The sequence below is a fragment of the Gobio gobio genome (genome assembly GCF_949357685.1).
Source record: "Gobio gobio genome assembly, chromosome: 7".
NCBI classification, from domain to species: domain Eukaryota; kingdom Metazoa; phylum Chordata; class Actinopteri; order Cypriniformes; family Gobionidae; genus Gobio; species Gobio gobio.
Window position 1 is genome coordinate 19,181,597 of NC_137103.1, and position 23,805 is coordinate 19,205,401.

Here is a 23,805-nt window from a genome sequence, read left to right on the forward strand (position 1 = left end):
TTTGCAATACACACAGTCCCAAAATAAATGATTGTCTCTTCAAACTGATCACAAAAGGAGCACATGGCATAATTTACAATTATTACATTTAGCAGGTTTATAATTAACTGGGTAGCAGTTGTAAATAATTTTAATAGAGACTTCGACAACTTTATTAGATAGAGGGGGGGGGGGGGGGGGGGTGCTGAAGAAGCCAGAAATCTTTCATTATTATATCATTAAATTTGTTATTCCAAAAACTTAGCCTACACAAGCAGATAAAGAAATATGAGGTCTGTTAAGAATTGAGAATTTTTTTGTTTGACAAACTGCTTTTAAAAAGCATCATGACATTGGCTGAAACGATGTCTATGTTTGAGTTTAGTGAATGGGTTTATTTTAATTTTTGTTGTGATCAAAATGTATTCAGTATTATATTGTGTAGTATTATAGAGGAACTTTTATTTTGACAGGACCCCTTTAAAAAAAAACTCGTGACTGACCAGTTGACTCAATTTAGTCTGTCACGTGATCAGGGTTCTCTAAAACAAGGATGTGAGACAAAACAATTCACACAGCTGCAAGAAAGACAGCTACACATTAGTGTTTTTGCGAGCCTGTGCTGAGATGAAGTATTCCGTTCCCTTCATTTACTCGCTGCTTCACTGTTGGATTGTGGGGCTGGTCGTTTCTAGGGTCAGTGGGAAGCAGGTCTGGCCAGTGCCTTACAAGTAAGTTGCAGCCACACTGTAAGTTACACTTCATATTGGTTCATCTTCAGTCGACTGTTTTCAAGTTACTTTGTACGATGGTTTATTGGTTTAATGTCTTCAGAGTCAGAATGAGCTTTAATGCCGAGTATTTTAACGTTACACACACACTAGGGATTTGTCTTGGTGGCAAGAGCTTCCAGTGCAGAACAAACAAGTAACTTACAGACAAGGGATAAGAGACACAAGAATAAAAAGGCAATACAATACAGTAATACAAATACAAAATATACAGAATTTAGCTATGTATTTACAGATATGCTATTAATTGAAATGGATGTGTATGAATGCCCTAGTGCTATAAACATGTGCAAATGAAAGGGCAATGAATGTACAGTGGTAGATAAAAAGTATATAAAAGTCACGTGCCACGTGAAGAGATGTGTTGGCAGTGTTAACTTAAGTTAGGTCATCAGTAGAATATGAACATTTCAATAGTAAAATGAAAATATACATTGTATACATTAATCACAATATTTGAACTAATGATTTCTTAGTCAAGTCTAGTCATCTTTATTTATATATTGCGCTTTATACAATATAGATTGTTTCACTTTACAGTGATAACAGCAAACAGAGTTCATTTCGGCAACAGCTCTAAAAGAAAATGGGTGTCATTGTTCAGCATCAGTGTTCAGTTCTGTTGTAAAGATCACCAATTATTAAATTAGTTAATTTTATCTAAGAAGCAGTTCTACAGAAAACAATGTCATCCAATAGTGTAAATGCATTTAAATAATTCATATTCTTAACTTTTTTCTCCTGTACGTTCAGATGACATTGTATACAATACACAAAATGTATCAACAAGATGTTCAAATTTGTATATCATTAATGCTATCTCTGTACTCTTTGCAATATTAAAAAAACCATTAATATTGTTGAATATTAGGTGTTAAGAAATAAACTACATCACAATTTTATGCTCATGAATATTAATTACATTGTGACATCCACCAGGTTGGCTGAAAATCAAATGTAAACCAATGTCCTATCAATTTCTAGGCGACTTGACAGACGTCCCGATGTTGATCCCTTCTGCCAGGCTTTATACCCATTCTGCCCCACTGGAGATCCAGACGGTCGGATACCTGTCCTGGCAGACTACGACATCATCTCGGTGTTCAGACTTCAGACTCCTGTGTGGGAGTTCAAATATGGTGACGTCATGGGAAAGTTTGTAAGTGCATGCATTGAATAGCAGGCCTCTTTTCTTTAAGAGTTTTTAAGAGTTCAGCTGAGTCTAATCAAGAGTTTTGCACCTCAGCATATCATGCATGATGCCATTGGCTTTGGAAGCGCAAAAACTCGGAGAAACTTCACTATGGAGTGGTACGAGCTGTTTCAGCTTGGAAATTGCACTTTTCCTCATGAAAGAGAGGGTGTGAGTGCTCCGTTCTGGTGTAACCAGGGAGCCGCATGCTTTTATGAGGGCATCGACGACATGCACTGGAAGCAGAATGGGACTTTGGAGAAAATAGGAGAGATTTCAGGTGAGTTTGTACGTTTATAATGCATATTAAGCCTCTTCTGCTCACCAAGGCTGCATTTACAGTATTTCATCCAAAATACAGCAAAAACAGTAATATTGTGAAATATTATTACAATTCAAAATAACTTGGTTCTATTTGAATATACAGTCAAATGTAATTTATTCCTGTGATGCAAAGCTGAATTTTCAGCATCATTACCCCAGTCTTCAGTGATGTGTCTTCACATGATCCTTCAGAAATCATTCTAATATGATGATTTGCTGCTCAAGAAACATTTATGATTATTATCAATGTTGAGAAATAGTTTTTTTCCAGGATTCTTTGATGCATAGAAAGTTCAAAAGAACAGCATTAATCTGAAATGGAAAGCTTTTGCAACATTATACACTACCGTTTAAAAGTTTGGGGTCAGTAAGAAATACTTAAAGACTAAAATAATATTACAAACGATTACTATTCCAGATAAATGCGGTTCTTTTGAACTTTCTATTCATCAAAGAATCCTGAATTTATTCAACTTTGATAATGATAATAAATGTTTCTTGAATGGCAAATCATCATATTAGAATGATTTCTGAAGGATCATGTGACACTGAAGACTGGAGTAATGATGCTGAAAAAACAACTTTGCATCACATGAATACATTACATTTTACTGAAAAGTATTTTACATTCAAATAGAAAAGTTATTTTAAATTGCAAAACATTTCATAATATTATTATTTTTGCTATATTTTGGATCAAATAAATGCAGCCTTGGTGAGCATAAGATGCCTATTTTAAAAAACATACAAAATCTTAATGATCTAAATCTTTAATTTATAATTAGGTTTATTTTTATTTCAGGACCAAGCAATGTATGGCCATGTAGCCCCAAAAGGGACATGGTGGGAAAAATATGAGATGGGAAGGAAAAAATATAATTCTCTTGCAAAACCTTAGCATTCCTCCGAGAACCTTTGCGTTCGCTCACAAGGAACTTTTTGCGAGCGAATGTAAAGTTTCTCAGGGGATTGTAAAACATTTTTTAAAAGAAAGCAAAAGTATTGCCATATTTTTTCCTCCGTCTCATTTTTTTCCCCGTCAACATGTGCCTTTAGTGGTTCCGTATATGGCTAAGTTGGACAATTAAAAAAAAAAAACATGTTTAAACAAAAAAAAACACATGCATTCAAATAAACCTTTCCCCAACCCCAAATCCCAAAATGGTATAAAACATTACCGACAAAACTACATTTATGTCATCTAGCTAGATAACCTTACATTGGTGTTGTATTTACATTTGCAGAATAATAAAACAACAGTTTAACTATCGTAAACAATAAATGTACGAATATCGTAGCAGCCTGAAGCTCTCACACCGCCCCTCATCGCCATGTGTTTTCTGTTTCGTCTGGATTTTATGCTGTTTCTCTCATATATTTTTGTTTTGTTAGGTGAGATGTTTAATGAGATGGCCCTGTGGGTTCAGAAGGACAATGAAACGGGTGTGTATTACGAGACTTGGACGGTAAAGTCAGAGCCTGGTGCCAATGCCACAACATGGTTCGAGTCCTACGATTGTTCTCAGTTTGTGCACCGCACATATAAGAAATTAATGGAGCTGGGTGCCCAACTGCTGAGCCAAACTCCAACCAGTTACACAAAGATCTATCTGTACAGCGCAGAGCCTCTCTATTTGGGAGACGACACCATCTTTCAACAGTCTTCTACGAAAGATCTTGCTATGGACATGAAGAAGTTCTATCACTTGTTTCGCTCTCACCAGTCAGTGATAGAAATGATAATGAGCCTGTTGGAGGCTTATGAAAAGACAGTTCTAGAGAAGACTTTCTATTTCTACTACAACTCTGAATATTGGAAGCTGCCGATGAAATATCCTTACTTTCAAATAACCTATGAGGAGATTCCTTTTCCATAATGACCTAATTTTAATACTAAATAAAGTGACACTTTTTAATTTTCTACTTCCAATCCAGATGATAATTTGTTCATTTGTACTAAAGCATAAAATATTTTTTTGGAATGTTTATGTTGTACAATGCCTTAATGTAAATGATTTGTAAAACATTCACACGTCTGCACAAATGTTTATTTGCCATTATTTATTTCAACAAAAGACAATGTTATAATCGTGTTTTTACAACACAAAAGAAATGATGCTTTCATATTAGCAATACAAGCAATATGCTCACTTGCTTCAGAAAAAAAACCTAATACATGAGCACTCGGTTTGATGCTATTTATACATGCATGAGTTGAAGGCAATGCTCTTCTGTATGCCTTTCAAAAAGTCACGTCTGACAAAAAGCTTTTTGTTTAAAATAAAAATAGTTAAAATGTTAAGATATGCACTGATTAAAGCTTAGCTCAGTTATTTTAATGATATAACTAAGTTGTATGTGAACTACCAGGCTGTAGCTTGTTAGCTTGTAGCTGTTAATTTTCAAGAATGTTTTACTTTCAATTCAAATGATGACAGGAATCTTAGTTTTCTTAATCTAGATGCTACAATTTACAAAATCTAATACCGCTTTAATTCTGGATAATTGGTCAAAGAAAACTTACATGCTATTGACTTTTTATAAATTATATAATATGCATATAAATCAACATGGAGCATCTCACTCAAAGTTAAACTATCACTATAAGCAGATTAATACAAAAAAGCATATTAATAAATTACACTGATCAACTAATCACAAGGGTACAAAGATCCATCAAGGAATAATTCCCACTCATCTGAAAGAGATCAGCACAGAAACACTTCGAACCTCCACAGAAGTATACATAAGTATTTCTATTTATATCAAAAACACAGCATTTTATATACAGAATTATGGGACTTCCTTATTAAAGGAAAATGTTTTCACTGCTTCACTCCAATACTGAATCATATTGAACTGAATCAAAGGGGCGCATTTGAACGCAGCCAAGTCTGAAACGCATGAATTCATTATCTGGTTGTATCCCTTTCAGTTAGTGATTGTCATGTTACAACATTCTTCATGCAATCCAATAAAAACCCAATCAACGGTTCATTGTATCCCTAAAATTCTTTCACTCTCTCTTTCCAAATTTGAGGACACAAGTGTAATGTGAGCCAAACACTGATCATTTCATTTCTTTCCTCTCTGACCTACGCCAACATACCCAAGACCTTAAAAATATGCAGTTATATTATTCTGCACCCTCTTCCCTGCTACACCATAATCTGAGCAACTACTTCTTTCAAAATAAATCTTTCCATTTGGTATGTATAGGGTGCATATTATTCACTATACATTTTTGTACAAAACCACTGCAATACCAAATGTTTAAATCACACAAAATACAGCTCTTTATCTACATACACCAAATCAGCACACTTTCAAGTGAGCACTTATTGTTTACAACCCAGACGGCTGTGCACTACTCTTTAACCGTGACATTGTGTTGGTGAACTGGGTAGTGAGAGGCCACTAGCTGGTGAGGGGGAACCGCTCTCACTGAATGTTTATAGCTTTCCATGCCACTGGTAGGTGCTGCTGAAGATTCCTAGTGAGACCTGGTTCAACGAACTACACAAACCATTTGGCCAATATAATCATAAATGTGATTATGGTTGAGCCGCTGGGATAGGCTTCAACATTTCTGTCACCAATGATTTAAAGGAACATTCCACTTCTTTAGAAAATAGGCTCATTTTCCAACTCCCCAAGAGTTAAACAGTTGAGTTTTACCGTTTTCAAATTAATTCAGCCGATCTCCGGTTCGGGCGGTAGCACTTTTAGCATAGATAATTGAATTTGATTAGACCGTTAGTCTCTCGCTCAAAACATTTCCTATTTAAAACTTGACTCTTCTGTAGTTAGATTGTGTACTAAGACCGACGGAAAATGAAAAGTCGCGATTTTCTAGACCGATATGGCTAGGAACTATACTCTCATTCCTGCGTAATAATCGAGGAACATTGCTGCCGTACCATGGGTGCAGCGGCGCAATGATATTACGCAGTGCCTGAAAATAGGCTGACTTCCATCAACATAACCAACGGGACAACCTGCTTGCACAGCAAGTTCTGGGGACTATTTTCAGTCGCAATGTTCCTATCCTTAATTATAACGCAGGAATGAGAGTATAGTTCCTAGCCATATCGGCCTAGAAAATGGCAACTTTTCATTTTCCGTCAGTCTTAGTACACAATGTAACTACAGAAGAGTCAAGTTTTAAATAGGAAAAATATCAAAACTTTGGTCATTTTTTTGAGCGAGTTGCTAACGGTCTAATGAGATTCAATGATCTATGCTAAAAGTGCTACCGCCAGACACGGAGATCGGCTAAATGGATTCGAAAACGGTAAAAGAAACTCAACTGTTCAACTCTAGGGGAGTTGGAAAATGAGTCTATTTTAAAAAAAAAAGGTGGAGTGTTCCTTTAACATGAGGTCCACACTTTACAGCACAATAGTGAGCCACTGAAAACAGCCATCCACACAGATACACAGCAGGGCAAAGTGAATTATGCAGAAGTGAAGTGAAGAAATAGATGAGCATCTGCTGAGAACATCAACAAAGACCGAAAACCCATAACATGAATAATGAATATCTGCATATGACTAGGAGCTGATCTAAATAAAACAGCTTTCAGTTTCCTTTCTAAATAAACAACACACATTTTGCAAAAAAATATATGAAAATGTAACGTGTATATACATGGTATGATGTGTACAGTGAGGCTCTATTTGTAAATGTTACAAAATGTACAGGTTATGTTACACCCTCAAATGAAAGAAATACAAAAATATTTTTCATGAATATGCTCAATTTTCTTTTGGAACATTACATTTTATTTTTGTATTGTGACTTACAATACCTAACATTGTCATTAGCATAATGCAGGAGAAAAATAAATTGTAAAATAATTATAGATCATAGAAGTAAGTTGTTGTCCTGCCTTTATGCTGATTTAACAAAAATAGAACTGTAAAAAGAATACTAATTGCTGTAATGAGATGGGATTAATAAGTCAAATAATGGCATTAATAAATCAAATAACTCACAGACAAAAAAAAAAAATTAATAGTCCTAAAATGGGCTTAATTTCGTTTTGATGCAAAATATAATAAAATATGATATATTTAAATTTTAGGGTTAAATATGACCTGAATACGCTTTTGTAAGATTCATTTAAATCTCTTTAAATTTAATTTTCATCAATCATGCCAATAAAGTGATATTTCCCACAAATATGGAAATTGTCATCCTCTTTATTCTGTGGAACATATATTATATGGATTTTTTAATGTCCAAGTGTGTGTGTTTTTTGTCAAATGAAAAAAATATCTCATATGTTCCACAAATGAAAACAAGATCATACAGGTTTGAAATGACTTGAGGGTGAGTAAATGATAATAGAATTTTTGGATGAACTATCCCTTTAACAGAGAATTTACATCTCAAATCAAATCTATGTACAAACCTTGTGAATTAACTGAAGACCACATAAAAAGCCCATTTCACCAAAGGGTTAGGAGTACTTTTTATGTGCATTTTACCAGGTCGGCATCATATCTGGAAACCAAACACGACCCAGGTGCTTGGACACTTCCCAGTGGATCTCATCCAGGCTGTATTTGTGGTCTGGGATGAGCACCTCCTCCATGATAGACAGCTGAGAGAGGCGGCGGCCACACATCTTCACAAACTCCACAAAAGCACTGCAGGAGACCTCGCACTCGCCCAGTCCAATGGCCGACAGGAACTGGCAGCGCTCTGCGATACGAATCAGCTCCTCATCTAGCGGTCGCAGACCGTTGGCGCACACCACCAGCTCCACCAGGCGAGGACAGTTCATGCCGACGCGGCCTAGGACCTCCTTGCTGACTGAGCGGCCGAAGTAGAGGTGCGTAACAGGGATCTCATCGCGGAAAAAGGGGCCAAACTCATCCTCGTACAGGAAGAAGTACATGACCAGGCTGAACTTGGGTGAATGGCGCACCATGGCGTCCCAGCTGCTCTTCTTGATGGTGTGGAACTGCTGACCGGGGTTCTCGCTTACCACGTCTATGCGAAGATGCTCGAGGTGCACGTGTTTCTCAGAGGAAAGCGCCAGAAGGAGCTCATCGCTCAGTAAGTGATAGTTCAGAGCCAGTTCTCTCAGACCATGACACTGATCAGCAACACACAGAATACCTGCAAAAACAGAAGACTGATGGGTTTAACCTGCACAAGACAGAAGACACTACAAATAATACAGTGTGACTAACGTCTAGGGTGGAAAAAACTAAATTAGATTCTTAGATGCGTCTGGCTTTCTCTTCAATAATTCCAAAAATCTGAATTCTGAGCTTGGTTTTTTGTGTGTGCTAGAGTCATATTCCTTTGGCTGCTAATAACACACAGTTAGTTAATAATTCTTAACATACAATTGTTTTGCTTTATTATTAATGGGTAATTTAAGGACATTAACATGTGCTTAAAGGGATAGTTCACCCCAAAAATGGAAATTCTGTCATCATTTACTCACCCTCAAACCTGTATGAATCAAACAGTATGAATCAAAGAGTTGATGGGCCCGATGACTTCCATAGTATTTTTTTTCATCAAAACTGTTGTTTCCAATTTTCAAAATGTTATGTTATAAAATTATAAGTTATAACCATTAGCAAGAAGGGTATGCAGTTAAAGGTCCCCACAGTCTCAATACACATTACTTCACTCTTCTTGGCCATTGAATAGATATAACACTTGTTTTTAGCTACGTGCCAGTATGGCGGCATTCGAAAAATACATAATGTTTGCGAATTTTGAAACTGGTATACCGAATTAACCAGTTTACCGCCCAGGCCTACTTAATACTGCTGTTAGATTCCAATCAGTGTTTATTTGTATTATTCTTCTATTGCTTGTAGTTTGTTGTGATTGTTAGGCATTAATCATTCAAAAATATTTAAATTTACTTGAGAATATTTACTACATCCTATATTTTAATAAAACTTTACACCATTGATATGAATATTTAACTTTTCAAATAGTTTCAAGCTATTGAAACTGGTGATGAGTATATTTCATGAACTTGCCAACATGCTAGAACAGGGGTTCTCAATTTTTTAGACCCAACCCTAAACGAACACACCAGGACAAGCTAATCAAGGTCTTCAGGATCACTTGGTGCATCCCAATTTGCATACTATCCGTCCTAAATAGTATTTGAAAATAAAATTAATACGTCCCAAATCGTAGTATGTTGAAATGATTGAGTAATCCAAAGGTACCCGGATTATCTACTACAGGGGTGTCCAATTCTGCTCTTGGAGGGCCTGTCCTGCAGAGTTTAGCTTCAACCCCGATAAAACACACCTGAACCAGCTAATCAAGCTCTTACTAGGCATGCTAGAAACTTCCAGGCAGGTGTGTTGAGGCCTGTGTTAAAAAACTACAAACATGACGGATGTGCGAGTCCGACGGTTAAGTAGAGAGGTTTAGGTAAAGGGGTTTGAGTGAATAATTATCAGTATCTAACCTGACGAAAATATATTTATTTAATATTATCCACATTTTATTTAATCTGCAACAACATTGAGAATGTTTGTAATGATACCAAAGCCATTAAAGCCATTAAATGCATCATTATATTTAAAATGCAAACACATGAGAGTCTCCGCATGAAAGACCCACGACTGGCAGATCAACGTTTTAACTGTGACAAGATGATTGACAAGGCAGTTTAAACGGTGACAAGATGCATGTAACTGCGATAGAGCTGTCTGTTAAAGATGATGAAGTAGTACGTCCCAAAGCTTGCATACTATGCTACATAACTCTGCTATATAACACTCAAAAGTATGTACTTTTTCTTCACAAAAAGAGTACATACTTTTAGGTCATGGTATAAGTATGCGAATTGGGATGCAGCAACTGAATCGTTACAGGCAGGTGAGTTTGATCAAGGTTTCAGCTAAACTCTGCAGGAAAGTGGATCCTGAGGGCCCGTGTGCTAGAATCACAGTCCCTCAAATAACAACATGTCATACCTGCAGGAGAAACATGAGGGCAGCTGCTCATCTTTAACAGCTTGAGTGTGTCACTGTTGTTGGCCACCAGGACCTTGAGCGAAGGATCATCCACTGGCGTGTCATCAATTTTCAGAGACGAAAGAGACTTGGAGTTGACAAACACCACGGTGAGGGCAGAGATGAAGTGGGACTGAAAAGAGAAAACAAACATCAGGAAACATCCACCCCATCATTCTAACACATAGCTCAGCCATAACGCATGTCATGATACCTTCGGAAGCTCCATGAAGCTTGGCCGTGCAGTGGATATCAGCCCAAGAGTCTTCAGAGAGCAGTTCACCAGCTGAGACAGGATATCGCATGCAGCCTCCGCTGATTCTGTACTGCTGTCCACCTGTGGATACAGAACACAAACTCTCAGCATCAACTGAACTATTGCGTTTTAGGTTTTGATCAGATGTGCCATGTTCAAAGCCACTGTAAAATAGCGCACCTCTACAGAATTTTTTAATAATGCAAGTCAACATACTATATTGCCAAAAGTATTGGGACACCCCTCCAAATCATTGAATTTAGGTGTTACAATCATTTCCATGGCCACAGGTGTATAAAATCAAGCACCTAGGAATGCAGACGCTTCTACAAACATTTGTGAAAGAATGGGTCACTCTCAGGAGCTCAGTGAATTCAAGCGTGGTACCCTGATAGGTTGCCACCTGTGCAATAAGTCCATTTGTGAAATTTCACTACTAAACATTCCACGGTCAACTGTTAGTGGTATTATAACAAAGTGGAAACAATTGGGAACAACAGTAACTCAGCCACGAAGTGGTAGGCCACGTAAAATCAAAGAGCGGGGTCAGCGCATGCTGAGGCGCACAGTGCGTAGAAGTCGCCAACTTTCTGCAGTCAATAGCTACAGACCTCCAAACTTCGTGTGGCTTTCAGATTAGCTCAAGAACAGTGCGTAGAGCTTCATGGAATGGGTTTCCATGGCTGAGCAGCTGCATCCAAGCCTTACATCACCAAGTGCAATGCAGAACATCACCAAGTGCAATGCAGAACGTTGGATGCAGTGGTGTAAAGCACGCCACCACTGGACTCTAGAGCAGTGGAGACGTGTTCTCTGGAGTGACGAATCACGCTTCTCTGTCCGGCAATCCATTAGATGAGTCTGGATCTGGCAGTTACCGGAGAAAGGTACTTACCTGACTGTATTGTGCAAAATGTAAAGTTTGGTGGCGGGAGGATTAAAGTGTGGGGTTGTTTTTCAGGGTTTGGGCCTGGCCCCTTAATTCCAGTAAAAGGAACTCTCAATGCTTCAGCATACCAAGACATTTTGGACAATTTCATGCTCCCAACTTTGTGGGAACAGTTTGGGGACGGCCCCTTTCCTGTTCCAACATGACTGCGCATTAGTGCACAAAGCAGGGGATGAATTAGAGTGGAGACTGCAAGCCAGGCCTTCTCGTCCGACATCAGTGCCTGACCTCACAAATGCGCTTCTAGAAGAATGGTCAAAAATTCACATAAACACACTCCTAAAAAAAACAAAAAAGCCTTTCCCAAAAGAGTTGAAGCTATTACTGCTGCAAACAGATTAAGAATGTGATGTGAATGTGAAACCCAACGGATTAAGAATGTGATGTCATGTTCAACTGCATGTAAAGGCAGGCATCCCAAAACTATTGGCAATATAATCTACAATTTTTCCTTATTTACTCACCATCACCGTGACAAACCCAAAAGACTTTAAATCTTTAAATCACAAATTAAGATTTTTTTTAAAGAAACTTAAAAAAAAGAGAGATTTCTGTCCCTTCACTGAAAGTCCATTCCACCAAAATTAATGCTTTAAAATGTTCACAAAGATATTGCAAAAGGAATCATTATCAATCAAGCGGTTAAATCCAAGTCGACCATATCTTCCATATTCTGTGTTCTCCATTTGTGCAGTGATTAATATTTGTGTGTGAATCAAAGTCTAAATTAATTATGTTCATAAATCAGAAGACTTGGATTAAGCATCTTGATTTATATGGATTACATTTACTATGCCTTTATGAATCTTTTGTAACCTCAAAGTTTTGGTGGAATGGACTTTCAATGGAGGAACACATCTCTCCGGTTTTTCCCATCAACAGATTTGTAGCAACACAAGTTGAGTAAATGATGCCAGAAGATTAATTTTTCAGTGAACTATCTATCTAGTAACTTATATAACCTTTTCTTTTTTTCTGCAGAACATGACATATTTTGAAGAACAGTTTTGGTTCCCACTGACAAAAAATACAATGGAAGTCAATGGAAGCCACCAATGTTGGCTGCCAACATTCTTCAAACATCTTTTGTGTTCATTAAAACAAAGACAAAGTCATACAGGTTTGGAATGACACGAAGGTGAGTAAATATGTCATAATGTCCCTTTAAGGTCAGCTTAATTTGTGAGCTGTAATGTTTAAAGCGGTAATGGGGAGTCTGCGGGTAAACCGTGCACTTCCTCTTGTGCCTCTCACCTTGAAGCTGACATACTGTAAATGATTGGAGTGCCTCTTTATGATCTGCTTTATTAGGTCAGGATGTGTGGCCTTCAGGTAAGAGCTGGCAGGCTGATTGAGCTCAAACTCAAAGCATCTCCAAAGCTCTGGCATATGGAAGGCCTGGTTCCAGCCCCGGCAAACCTGTGAAGCGAAGGCACGATCGAGGAGCGGAAGGTACTGAAAGATGTGAAGCAGGATCTCCTGGGGTAGTCGAGTCCAGATGTACATTTGATCTCCAGAGTCCTCGTCGGGCTGCTTGACCCTCTTGAAGGAGTCCGTCAGCTCATCGCCGGATGAGGTGCTGTCCTCTCGCTCTTTGCTCAACCTCCTTTTCATTCTTGGGGGCCTGAGAGAGCTGTGAAGCATGAGAAGTGAAGTATAAACAGGCAGAAGAGAAGCATATTTGAACACCACATGCATCCTAAACCTAGACTATATATTATCTATATATTTTATATGAGTGTTTGTATATGTATACACACAGACACGCACCAATACATATGTAAAGTATATAATATATAAATATAATAATATATACACATATATTATGTATAAAAAATATATATACACACACAAATCGATTAATCACATCCAAAGTTCAAGTTATAATGTGTACTGTGTAAAATTAATATGCATGTATTTAATAACAATTTGTTGAATTTTACAATTTGTTCAAAAATTGTATATAATATAAATATACATGCAATATTTTTAAATATATACATGTATGTGTGTGTATTCAATTATTATACATAATAATTATACATAGTACACCACACATATAATGAAACGTTTAAATGCCTCTCAACTTTCCTGGAAACAATTTAAAATGTCTTAATGAAATTGTAAACAAATTCCTCTTCTGCTCACACGTCTAAATGACATGGAGGATACTATCCATTAATAAAAACATAATCAGCCCGATCGAAGCACTGCACAAATATATTTAGTAATGGAGCCAGTGATCTAGTTAGATTAAGCCAACAACAGAACAGCCTATCCCCAAATTACCTGTTTTGCGTATTACTCATGTTGTCTCCGTTCAGCTCGCTCGCAAACAGTGAAAAACAAACAAAATCCTGATAACTTGTCTGAATGTCAACCCGGACAGGAACCTGAACGCATCAGAGTAGAACAGAGCGCACGCATTGGAACCGAATGAGCGCAGATTTATGTAGTTATATCTCGTTTTCTCGGGAGTCTGAGTGCGTATGTCTCGACGAAATTGCTGGTTGACCTACTTCTGTACCGCGGGAGCTTTCAGCGTCACCGCCTCCCTCCGCTGAAAATGGCGATGTTGTTGTCGAGTCAGGCCAGGCGAGTGTGAGTGAGTAGCATTGGACGGCTGTAACTCAAAATGAACTTACTTGTTTCTTCCTCCAGGGGGCGCATGGTGGCTCAGAAAGATGGACACCCCACAGCATTCAGTTGTTGTTTTATTCAGTTACTTTGATACATTTTGGAAATATAAGGTTTTTAAATATGTAATTTCCAATTTATCTGAGTCACATGCAAATGTGATCCCGGGGGGTATTATTATACATGTAACATTTCAAAAGATACAAATGTTTACTTCTTTTAGACATTAAAGACTTTTGAAAATATCCTCACATTGCATTGCATAATATTTGATCAATTCAAAATACGGCAACGACGATGTGTTGTGACAATTGCGTATAAATTCCGGTTGGCTTTTCTCACATCTACAGTAGCTATTTACATTGTGTTGTATTTCTTGTAACTTTTTTCACTTTTACGGTCTATGCTTTTTCACATACAGCTCAGCTCCTCGTACAACAGAGCACGCAGATGGCAAACGGATGTGACGCGGCATATCTATAACTGGATTTAAAATTACACAAACCTCATGCAGCCACGGTGGCAGCACGCACATATTTCAGGAAATAAAAAAATCTTAAAGGGTTAACGTAGTTCACCCAAAAATGAAAATTCTGTCAGTAATTACTCACCCTCATGTTGTTCCAACCATGTAAGACCTTCATGGTTTAATCATGGAACATAATTTAGTATATTTTTGATGAAATCTGAGAGCTTGCGCGAGAACTGAGATTACGGCGTTCTGCAGCCAGTAACAAGTAGTAGTAGAAGAAGAACGCCGTAATCTCAGTTCTCGCGCAAGCTCTCAGATTTCATCAAAAATATACTAAATTATGTTCCGGTCTTACATGGTTGGAACAACATGAGGGTAATTACTAACAGAAGTAATTACTGACAGAATTTTCATTTTTGGGTGAACTAACCCTTTAAGACATACCGAGTCGCCAAGCTCTGCCTATTTGTGTCTTCTCTTCAGATGAGCTGCTTTTGTATGCTTTCTTTTTCGAACTTGCATATTTCATGAATGAATGCGAGATGAAAGAAAAGCACACGACACTCCTATTGTATTGTACCTTGCTGAACAGAGAACCCGGTTTATTATTACCATTCAGCTCCATCCACAGATAATAATACAAAGCAGATTCACAAGTTGCATTTTTTTGTCTTTTACAGCAGCTGTTTATCACCCCCCACCCCCAAATATTCCTTCCTATATGCCTCCAAAAGAACCACTAAATAGCCACAATTTCTAATATATCTCGTTTTGCCTCGAGTTTCTTCGATTTGGTGTGAAGACTGGCCCCAAGGATGTTCTTACAATACAAAAGCAGAACATACTCACCTTTTGTTTTTAATTAAAATAACAGAAAAATGGTTTCATACCACATCATTGAGACAAAAGGGCAGACACCGCAGACAATAAGCCCCTCGATAACATTCTGACTACAGAAATTATATTGTACTTGCCGGGGGAAAACACAACAGCCTGTGTATCACTGTATAAAAATGTACAGTGGCTTTATTGACATACATTCCATATGTTTACATCTGCGAGGAGGCACACCCAGTATTGCACTTCATTAAAAGTTCTGGCTCAAAACATAACCCAGAATATCAAAGAAAACTGAAGTGTAGAGTAGCAACATTGGAATACACATATGAAGGGTTACTGTCATTATATACAAGATTAGATAAATCGTACACTATTTTCCTCCAGCGTAACATTCTAAAGTCCTCTTATAGCATTTGAATCTTTAGCCGTCAAACCATGATGCACTCCAAAGTGAAGGAATACTGTACAGGATTACGAAAACATAGTCAGTTAACATACAACAATAGAATCTTAAATTTGTATTTGAGAAGCTGAAATCATGGCCCATCCATGGTGGTCTCAGATTCACTTCCAAAATCCTCCATACATTTGTTAGACTTCAGTGGTCAGGAGGTGTGCAACGTTTATACAAGCCGCAGGGTTACAACGGCTGCATGCAAACACGTCACAACGTTTGTTTTTTTTTTTGTTCTTTTTTTTCATTCTTCAGTGTCTAAAGAGAGGGAGGATGCACCCTGGAGCACGGCGGCCAGTCACGGCGCCCTCAGAATGGGACATCCGGTGTGTATCTGCTCTCAGGCTGTGCTGAAGAGGGAGTCAGCCGCCACAGGAGGGTGAATATATGTAGAGAGATCATTACAGGACCATGGCGTTTAGAAGGTATGGGCATTTCTACACACACCGCAGCCCAGCGCAAACTCTTCTCCGGTGGGAGGATGTACCACATGCAGGGGACACTCGCTTCCTTCTAACTGTTTTCCTTTTGGTCCTGTGAGGGAGGAATAAAAGAAAGTCAACATGCCGTCTTGCCAATTTGTTGGCTAATGTTTCAATAACTGAAAACAGCTTGTAATAGAACAAAGGCTTAATTCAACAAGAGAAGGATGATACATGAGTTAAAAAAAAAAAAAAATGGTGGTGGTGGGGAAGTTTTTATTAAAGGGATAGTTCATCCAAAAATGAAAATTGCTGTTAAAAAAAACTCACCCTCAGGCCATCCAAGATGTAGGTGGCTTTTTTTTCTTCAGTAGATCAGTAAAGTTTTCAATTGAAACTGTGGTCCTTGGTGATTCATATAATGCAAGTCAATGACTACCGTCATATTGAGTGTCAAAAAATATATATAAAGGTAAAACAAAATGAATACCAGTGGCTCCTGACGATTCATTGAGGTCTTATGAAGCAAAACGATCTGTCTGTGCAAGAAATGGAAACATTATTACCTGTAATCCACAGCCTCGGCAAACGGTCCTGAGCATGACAGTCTGGAGTGCGAGCTTCCATTCGAATAATGGCATATTGGCATTGGCATTGGAAGCAAAACTCGCATGTGTGTTTGTTTACAACAGAGGGAAGATGCACGTGTTGTATTGTTCACCTAAGTGGTGCTTGTTGCACATACGTCATTATGTGACAGGAAGCTTGCGCACAAGACCGATTGCAGAGGCTGTGGATTACAGGTAATAATGTTGTAAATAATGTTCAGTTTTTTTTGCACAGACCAATCGTTTCGCTTTATAAGACCTCAATGAATCGTCAGGAGCCATAGGTTCTAATTTTGTTTTGTCTGCATGCTTTTTTCACTCCCAAAGTGACGGTAGCCGTTGACTTGCCTTTTATGAATAACCAACAGTTTCAGCTAAAAATCTTCTTTACTGTTATACTGAAGAAAAAAACGCACCTAAATCTTGGATGGCCTGAGGGAGAGTAAATTAAAAGCACATTTTTTATTTTGTGGGTTAACTATCCCTTTAAAACATTTAAAAAGCATTTTACCAGCAGGACAATGGGGCAGCTCTTCTTTTGGGACACTGGTCATCCTCTGGAAATCATCATGACAGGCGTTGCAAAAATGTGTCGTCCCAAAGCAGAAGAACACAGCCACAGAGCAACAGTAACGACATTTGTACTCCAGGAAATCAGTCCCATGTTTAGAGCACATCTGCAACAAAAAGAAAGAGGTCTAAAAAAAAAAAACTAAAAAAAAAACTCATACCAAATAAGCACATACCTTGCAACCACTTTCTCTGTTTTGCTATGATTAGCATTACAAACAAAATGACATGAAAACACCAAAACAATTTTGTAATGCAAAAATAATTATAGTGATGAAAATTTGGGGGCGAAATGTACTTATTGTTTTGAATTATAACTATTTTCATAACAGTTAAGATTCATTTTGTATAAAGCACAAATTAATATATAATTTTTTTAAAGGTCCCATGACGTGAAAATGTCACTTTATGAGTTTTTTTAACATTAATATGAGTTCCCCAAGCCTGTCTATGGTCCCCCAGTGGCTAGAAATGGAGATAGGTGTAAACCAAGCCCTGGGTATCCTGCTCTGCCTTTGAGAAAATGAAAGCTCAGATGGGCCAATCTGGAAACTTTCTCTGTTTGCCGTCATACGCGCAAAGATTACCTCCCTTTTCTCTGCTTTGCCCACCCAGAGAATTTGGAGAAAATTAATTCAGTTTATTTTTTACATTTAATTCAGTCGCAATGTCAGCACTTTTACGATATGGATTTGACAGCACTGCCACAAACAGTAAGTAACAGTGTTAATTAATGCCCGAGCAGTGATCAGTGATTTCTGATGTGTAGCTAATTATTCAAGTTCACACAGACTTTCTTTCTAAATCTTTTAATACGGTTTATGCATCAGTGAATCAAGCCAGTGACTAAACGATCAACTTCACATTTTGTAGGCCAACCTGGAGGTTAGCATCACCCTGGCTCCCTTGAAAAAAAGCAAATATGTTTTTTATATATTTGTCCATTGACTTGGATGCAGAAAGGAACAAAATCAGGCTCACAAATGAAATGTGCTTTGCTGCCCGCCCCAAACATACTGTTGTTCCACTGACCTGTGCTCTGGACACATCCGAGCATGCTCCACAGATGAGCTCACGGGGATCATAATCATCGCCTTGTCCTGCTTCGGCATCACAGCGAGCCTCTCCCCCAAAATAGGCCTGGATGAGTAAGAAGTCACACTGTTAGCACAACACTTGGAGAAACGGCTTCATTACGGCAATATGTCATCTACACTTGTACTTCTAAATCTCATTTCATGCAGACGTGCACAGCAAATAGCTCTTCCTCCACAGGAGTGAGCTGCGTTTCATCTTTTTGTCAACCATGTTTTTCCATTCTATTCAAAGTAAACAGAGACATCCTTAAAGGGACAGTTCACTCAAACCCAATTATTTTCTTTCTGGAGTAATAGAAATGCTTCCTTCAATCTGAAAGGTTCCTCGGCCACTATATAGCAGGAAGATTCTTCAAAACCTCTTTTGCTTGAGCCGCTGTACAGCCAAAGTAATCTTTGTTGTATTCATTTCCTAATATCCCTGTAAAGAAAGCTGCTTTGAAACAATCTGTTTTGTAAAAAGCGCTACATAAAACGTGACTTAACTTCCACTGAAGATTTGTGAACACTATACAAAACAGAAAACACACAGGGACAGAGTGCCATGAAGATCTAACCTTTTTGCACTTGAAGCAAACGTAGTAAGCGTATCTGTTCATGGCGAATCCAGCTGGGTTGTTGTGGAATCGAGCTCCAGACATTGTGATGGCTTCACTCTTGTGTAGTCCTTCATACTCCAGTCTCATTAAAGCCTTTCTCCTCACGTCCTCATACAGCTCTTTGATGGGGTCCAGCAGGTCTTTTAGGACAGAGTGGTTTATTTTGTTCTAAAAAAATAAATAAACAAAAACCAAGCACAGACATAAATGGCACATTGAGTGTTGGATATCATGAACAGCATCTAACTGGGAGTTTAGACTGGCTTTGGTTCTTGCAGAAAACTTGATCTTGTATGAGATTTGGCTGCTTTTGATGCCACAGCAGTTCATTTACTCATCATCGTTTATGCCAGCATACATAAAAATTTCCCATTCTATGAAGAAAATCACTCATAACCTTGGATTGATATGACAGTGAGAAAATAGATTTTTCAATTTTCTTTATTGAATTATCCCTTTAACTAGGCTTGTAAGATTTGAGGGGAAAATGTAATTGAGATGTTTACAATATTTTAAGAGGTTCAGGTTTTCTGTGCTGCACAATTTGCCCCTCAAAAAAGTATGACTATATATATCACTATAATTACATAATAATAATATTTCTATTATGATGATTATTATTGAAAGTAAAATATTAAACTAAATAAGAACCTAGGGGTGCACCGATACCAGTATCAGTAATGGAGCCCGAAACAGCACTCGTACTCATTAAATTGCTCAAAAAACGATACCATGCAGTGTGTACAGTATAGTGTTTGTGTCCAGACAAAGAAACAGACAACAGAACAAACTGAGCTATGGAGATATCCAAGATTAGAGATGTCTATGAATTAAAGGTATCTAATTAATTGAATATTAAGCATAATTTCAATATTTTCGCCCATATAGCTGCTGTGGTTACTTGACATTAAGGAGAGAGAGAGAGAGAGAGAGAGAGAGAGAGAGAGCACACTTCTGTTTCATGCGTTTGATTGCTAATCGCTCATTCAGCACACATGCATCAGTTGGATTCAAACTAAATCATATATGTAGCCTAAGCAAAAACATGAACGGTTACGTGATTTATGTATAACATGTTGTTCCCTATACTATTACAGGAAAACATCATGTGATTACTGTGCCGCTGCACTGGAGTGGCTCAGATGTGTGCTATAGATGAAATACGAACAGTAACAGAAGCTCATACAATAATTTTCATTTCTATTTGATTTAATTTTTAATTTTTAATTTAAATATATATATATATAAATAAGAGCTGCAACTAACGATTATTTTTTCTGTCGACTAATCTAACGATTATTTTTCAGATTAGTCGACTAATCTACCGATTATTTTTCCAGATTAATCTGATGATTCTTTGTTACTGATTATTGTACTTCAAAGAGGGTAGTGAATTTGTATATTATTTTAACATGAAATCGATGAATGATGACAATATTAATTGTATTTCAGGAAGGGTAGTGTACTTAAGCCATTTTATAATGAAATATATGAACACAAGAAGCATTTTAAACATTATGTATAAGTAATGATGCTATTCATCATAAAATGTATACAGAGTAGGCCTAATTAGGAAATGTTGTTTACTATAATAGTTGAGTATGATTTACTTATTGATTTGTGTCAATAGTAAACGAAAGTGCACTTGTATTTATCTGCAAAAGGTTCACATACAGGAGCTTTCAGCAGTGTTAATGTATAACTAGTCGTCTATTTTGAAGATATACATGTGCATAAACAACGACTAAAGCTGCCAGAAGTTTTTGCCCAAACCTCAAAGACACATTTAAATTATTAAAACTAGAGGCATATCTTAACTTTAATGTTACTTTAATCATGTAAACTACCTATATACAGCATGTTATATATGCATATGTGTTTGGGACAGAGGGGAACCCGGTCGCATTTGCAGCAGATATATGCTGGCCATAATAAATCAAAGCACTAGACGTACTCGGGTCTGAGAAGAACACCGGAAAAGGTGACCGAATGGACAATATTCGTCTGTATTTGTAATACAAACGCCACGGTTCAGCTTCGCGAGACAAACACTGGCAGTGTGAAAGCCCAACGGGCGCGTACAGCTTCTGCTCTCCACACGCACAGCTTCTGCTCTGCCACCGCTGACCGCACAGCTTGCGTGTGCAGTGTGAAACCGGGGTTACAGAGCGAACAAAGCACAGTTTTATTCGGCTTCTGTTTAAAGTACTCCCACACTTTTGAATGTCGCGGTCTGGCTATATATGATAAATTATCATTTTCACTATCCCCGGGAGCAGAAGCTGCCATTATTCTAGATCTGTTCTATTCTAGAACGTAAATAATGTGACACGTCAAAGCATTTCATGCCGTTGCAGCCCTAATGTATTACACACAATCCTTCAAAATCCTTTTTCCTAGGCGCTTCTCACTACAAGCTTGGGAAGATGGTTAGTGGATGTTGCATTCCCACTGAAAACTCATCAATAATCATAAGCTGCATGCGTGTAAATGAACATAGTGCCGCACTTCCCTCAGAAACGCAGGCGCATACACTTCATTAAATCACAGTCTTTGTAATTTTATAATCTCACTAAGCCATATTGGGATTTCGGTTATTTTGATTAATCGTTCAGCCCTACCTTTAACTCTCCTAAAGCAAGTGCACACTAGCTTATTTACCTTACAAATAGGGCAAGACATGAACCCGAAGGTTATCCTAGGCCCAAGCCAGCGGTTCTCCAGAACCCTTCTTGTGCACTGAAGATGGAACACGTGACTGCAGTCCAGCTGAAAACATGCCAGGGCAGAAAATTACACGCGGTATGTATGTAATTCAATATCCTCTTTATATCATCACATGCAGTGGCATTATTCTATTGTACCTGGATTGCTGGGGCAGCAGACAGAGCCTCAGTGAAGCAAATCATGCACATATCATCAGCATCTTGTTTCAGACAGGCTTCGGTTTTGAAACAACCATGTAGGCAGGGAAGACACAGCTCTTCATTTTTGACCCCACCACACGGGTGGCCGCACGGATGAGTCTTACTGCAGGCCAGTTTTGCATACTCCTACAGAAAGACAATATGTTTGTAAATGTACTAAATTCCTCTAAAACATTTAACCGTGTAATCAAAGTATATCATTTGCCAAAAAATGTTGACATTTTGAGGGAATACCTGACAGTCTTGGTCTGAACATACACTTCCTACTGCGGACAGCTCTGTGCCGTTCCTGGTGCCACAGAAGCGGCAAGCGTCTGAACTACTAGAAGCTGGTTTACCTGAAGGACATTACAAAGATGCCATTTTAGCTATAACAATTTGTAAAATGAAGCCACTAGTCAAATAAAAAAGAATTCTGAAAATAGGATGCATCACAGCTGTGGCCTAACGGTTAGTGGTCAGGGTCAGAAATTATGCAAAAGTGACAAAAATGCCCCAGATATTTAAATTGTGGGGGCAAAGCACCTCTGTTGTGAAGTGCTCTGTTATAATCTGTTATATAACATTTAACATACGTATTAATAATATGTTATAGGCTTATGTCTGTAAGATGTCTGTATTTACAGACTCAGAGGTGAGAGAAATTATGTATTTATATTATATATAATATCCATTTGAAAAATAAAGGTTATTACAAAGTGAGGAAGTATCACCTGTGTGCTCACGGAACTCCACCATGGCCTTCATGGTCTTGGAATCAGCCAGTGCCATGAGCCAAAAGAGTTTGGTTCTGCCGCAGCCTTCATGTAGGTCCACTTTAATGGCTTCCTCCTCCTCCTTAAACACCTGCACAAGCCATTGTGTTACAAGAAACTTAAAAGGATTCTATTTTTCATTTAAATTATCTTATTTTTCACTCCAATTATTAAATTATTGCTATTTTATTATTACAAATGTATTATTAGATACTATATTACTTTTGGTAGCATATTTACTATAATAATCTCCAGTGTGTATTTTTAACAACAGGATGTCATTTGAACAACCAGCCAGTAACTACACGATTCTTGATTCTCAACCCTAGTTGTGACCAATAATTGATCCAACTGACGCTGATTAGATCTGTGTGAGCATTCAGGTTCACCTGTCTCTGGTGGGAACGTGTGCGCCGGTGGAGATGGAGGAAGCGATCACAGTCAGTGCACAGGTTTCCACACGCATTACACAGAATGATGGCTGCCGTCTCTCCGTCGTCATGGTTATCACACATGGGCTGGAAAATAAAAGTCAGGCCGAAAAGGTAAAGAGCTCATTCTCGGCTGAACGACTGTAATGTACTATTGCACTGGTTGTGCTTTATAGCATCCCAGAGGCATATTTAGCCCAATGTGCCTTACCATCTGCTTCTGCTGCCCATCTTTCCCCATCCAGCGACCTGAAGACAGTCGGTCCACGTGGTCCTGATCCAGCACACACAGAGAGGCCAATGCGAGCCACAGCTAAAGAGAGGAAGTAGAAAAAGTCTTTCATACAAAGTTCCTACACGTATTATTATTGCCCAGTGAATTTCTGTGACTTTAAAAATCTTTTGAAGTGAAGTGACGTAAAGGCCAAGTATGGTAACCCATACTAGGAATTTGTCCTCTGCATTTAACCCATCCAAGTTAGTGCACACACAT

The 23,805-nt window shown here is 38.1% G+C and overlaps 3 protein-coding genes across 30 annotated transcripts in view; 1 reads left to right on the forward strand and 2 right to left on the reverse strand.

Annotated features, from left to right (window-relative positions):
• Nucleotides 1-487: 487 nt before the first annotated feature.
• Nucleotides 488-5,281, forward strand: cln5 (CLN5 lysosomal BMP synthase). The gene is made up of 4 exons (XM_079820972.1): nt 488-710; nt 1,755-1,929; nt 2,017-2,242; nt 3,679-5,281. The coding sequence occupies exons 1-4, from the start codon at nt 607-609 to the stop codon at nt 4,161-4,163; spliced, it is 990 nt and encodes a 329-aa protein (XP_079677098.1). The 5' UTR covers nt 488-606; the 3' UTR covers nt 4,164-5,281.
• fbxl3a (F-box and leucine-rich repeat protein 3a) lies at nt 4,317-14,080 on the reverse strand. 3 transcript variants are annotated; one of them, XR_013816827.1, is made up of 6 exons: nt 13,790-14,080; nt 12,755-13,133; nt 10,510-10,632; nt 10,257-10,428; nt 6,474-8,415; nt 4,317-6,076 (listed from the first exon to the last, which is right to left on the reverse strand). XR_013816827.1 is itself a non-coding variant. In XM_079820970.1 (5 exons), the coding sequence occupies exons 1-5, from the start codon at nt 13,807-13,809 to the stop codon at nt 7,775-7,777; spliced, it is 1,335 nt and encodes a 444-aa protein (XP_079677096.1). In that variant the 5' UTR covers nt 13,810-14,080; the 3' UTR covers nt 4,317-7,774. The 3 variants fall into 3 exon arrangements, 1 of the variants encoding a protein (XP_079677096.1); XR_013816828.1 differs by having other exon boundaries at nt 4,317-5,934; nt 7,280-8,415; nt 13,790-14,062; XM_079820970.1 differs by having other exon boundaries at nt 4,317-8,415.
• A 1,100-nt stretch (nt 14,081-15,180) lies between these two features.
• mycbp2 (MYC binding protein 2) overlaps nt 15,181-23,805 on the reverse strand; it is a 142,465-nt gene continuing 133,840 nt past the window's right edge. For all 26 annotated transcript variants that reach the window (XM_079820961.1, XM_079820952.1, XM_079820950.1 and 23 more), the window contains 10 exons: nt 23,524-23,625; nt 23,271-23,399; nt 22,840-22,972; nt 22,361-22,464; nt 22,064-22,252; nt 21,861-21,968; nt 19,158-19,367; nt 18,536-18,643; nt 17,445-17,610; nt 15,181-16,437 (listed from right to left, as the gene is read on the reverse strand). In XM_079820961.1, the coding sequence (XP_079677087.1) occupies nt 16,322-16,437; nt 17,445-17,610; nt 18,536-18,643; nt 19,158-19,367; nt 21,861-21,968; nt 22,064-22,252; nt 22,361-22,464; nt 22,840-22,972; nt 23,271-23,399; nt 23,524-23,625 (1,365 nt within the window). In that variant the 3' untranslated portion in view covers nt 15,181-16,321. The remainder of the gene's footprint in view (nt 16,438-17,444; nt 17,611-18,535; nt 18,644-19,157; nt 19,368-21,860; nt 21,969-22,063; nt 22,253-22,360; nt 22,465-22,839; nt 22,973-23,270; nt 23,400-23,523; nt 23,626-23,805) is intronic.

Coding starts and splice junctions, on each gene's coding strand:
- cln5 (XM_079820972.1), top strand. CDS start 607: ATGAAGTATTCCGTTCCCTTCATTTACTCGCTGCTTCACTGTTGGATT. Junction 711..1,754: donor GTCTGGCCAGTGCCTTACAA/GTAAGTTGCAGC, acceptor ATCAATTTCTAG/GCGACTTGACAGACGTCCCG. Junction 2,243..3,678: donor GAAAATAGGAGAGATTTCAG/GTGAGTTTGTAC, acceptor TTGTTTTGTTAG/GTGAGATGTTTAATGAGATG.
- fbxl3a (XM_079820970.1), bottom strand. CDS start 13,809: ATGAGTAATACGCAAAACAG. Junction 10,633..12,754: donor TACAGTATGTCAGCTTCAAG/GTGAGAGGCACA, acceptor CTGTATCCACAG/GTGGACAGCAGTACAGAATC. Junction 10,429..10,509: donor GCTTCATGGAGCTTCCGAAG/GTATCATGACAT, acceptor TTCTCTTTTCAG/TCCCACTTCATCTCTGCCCT.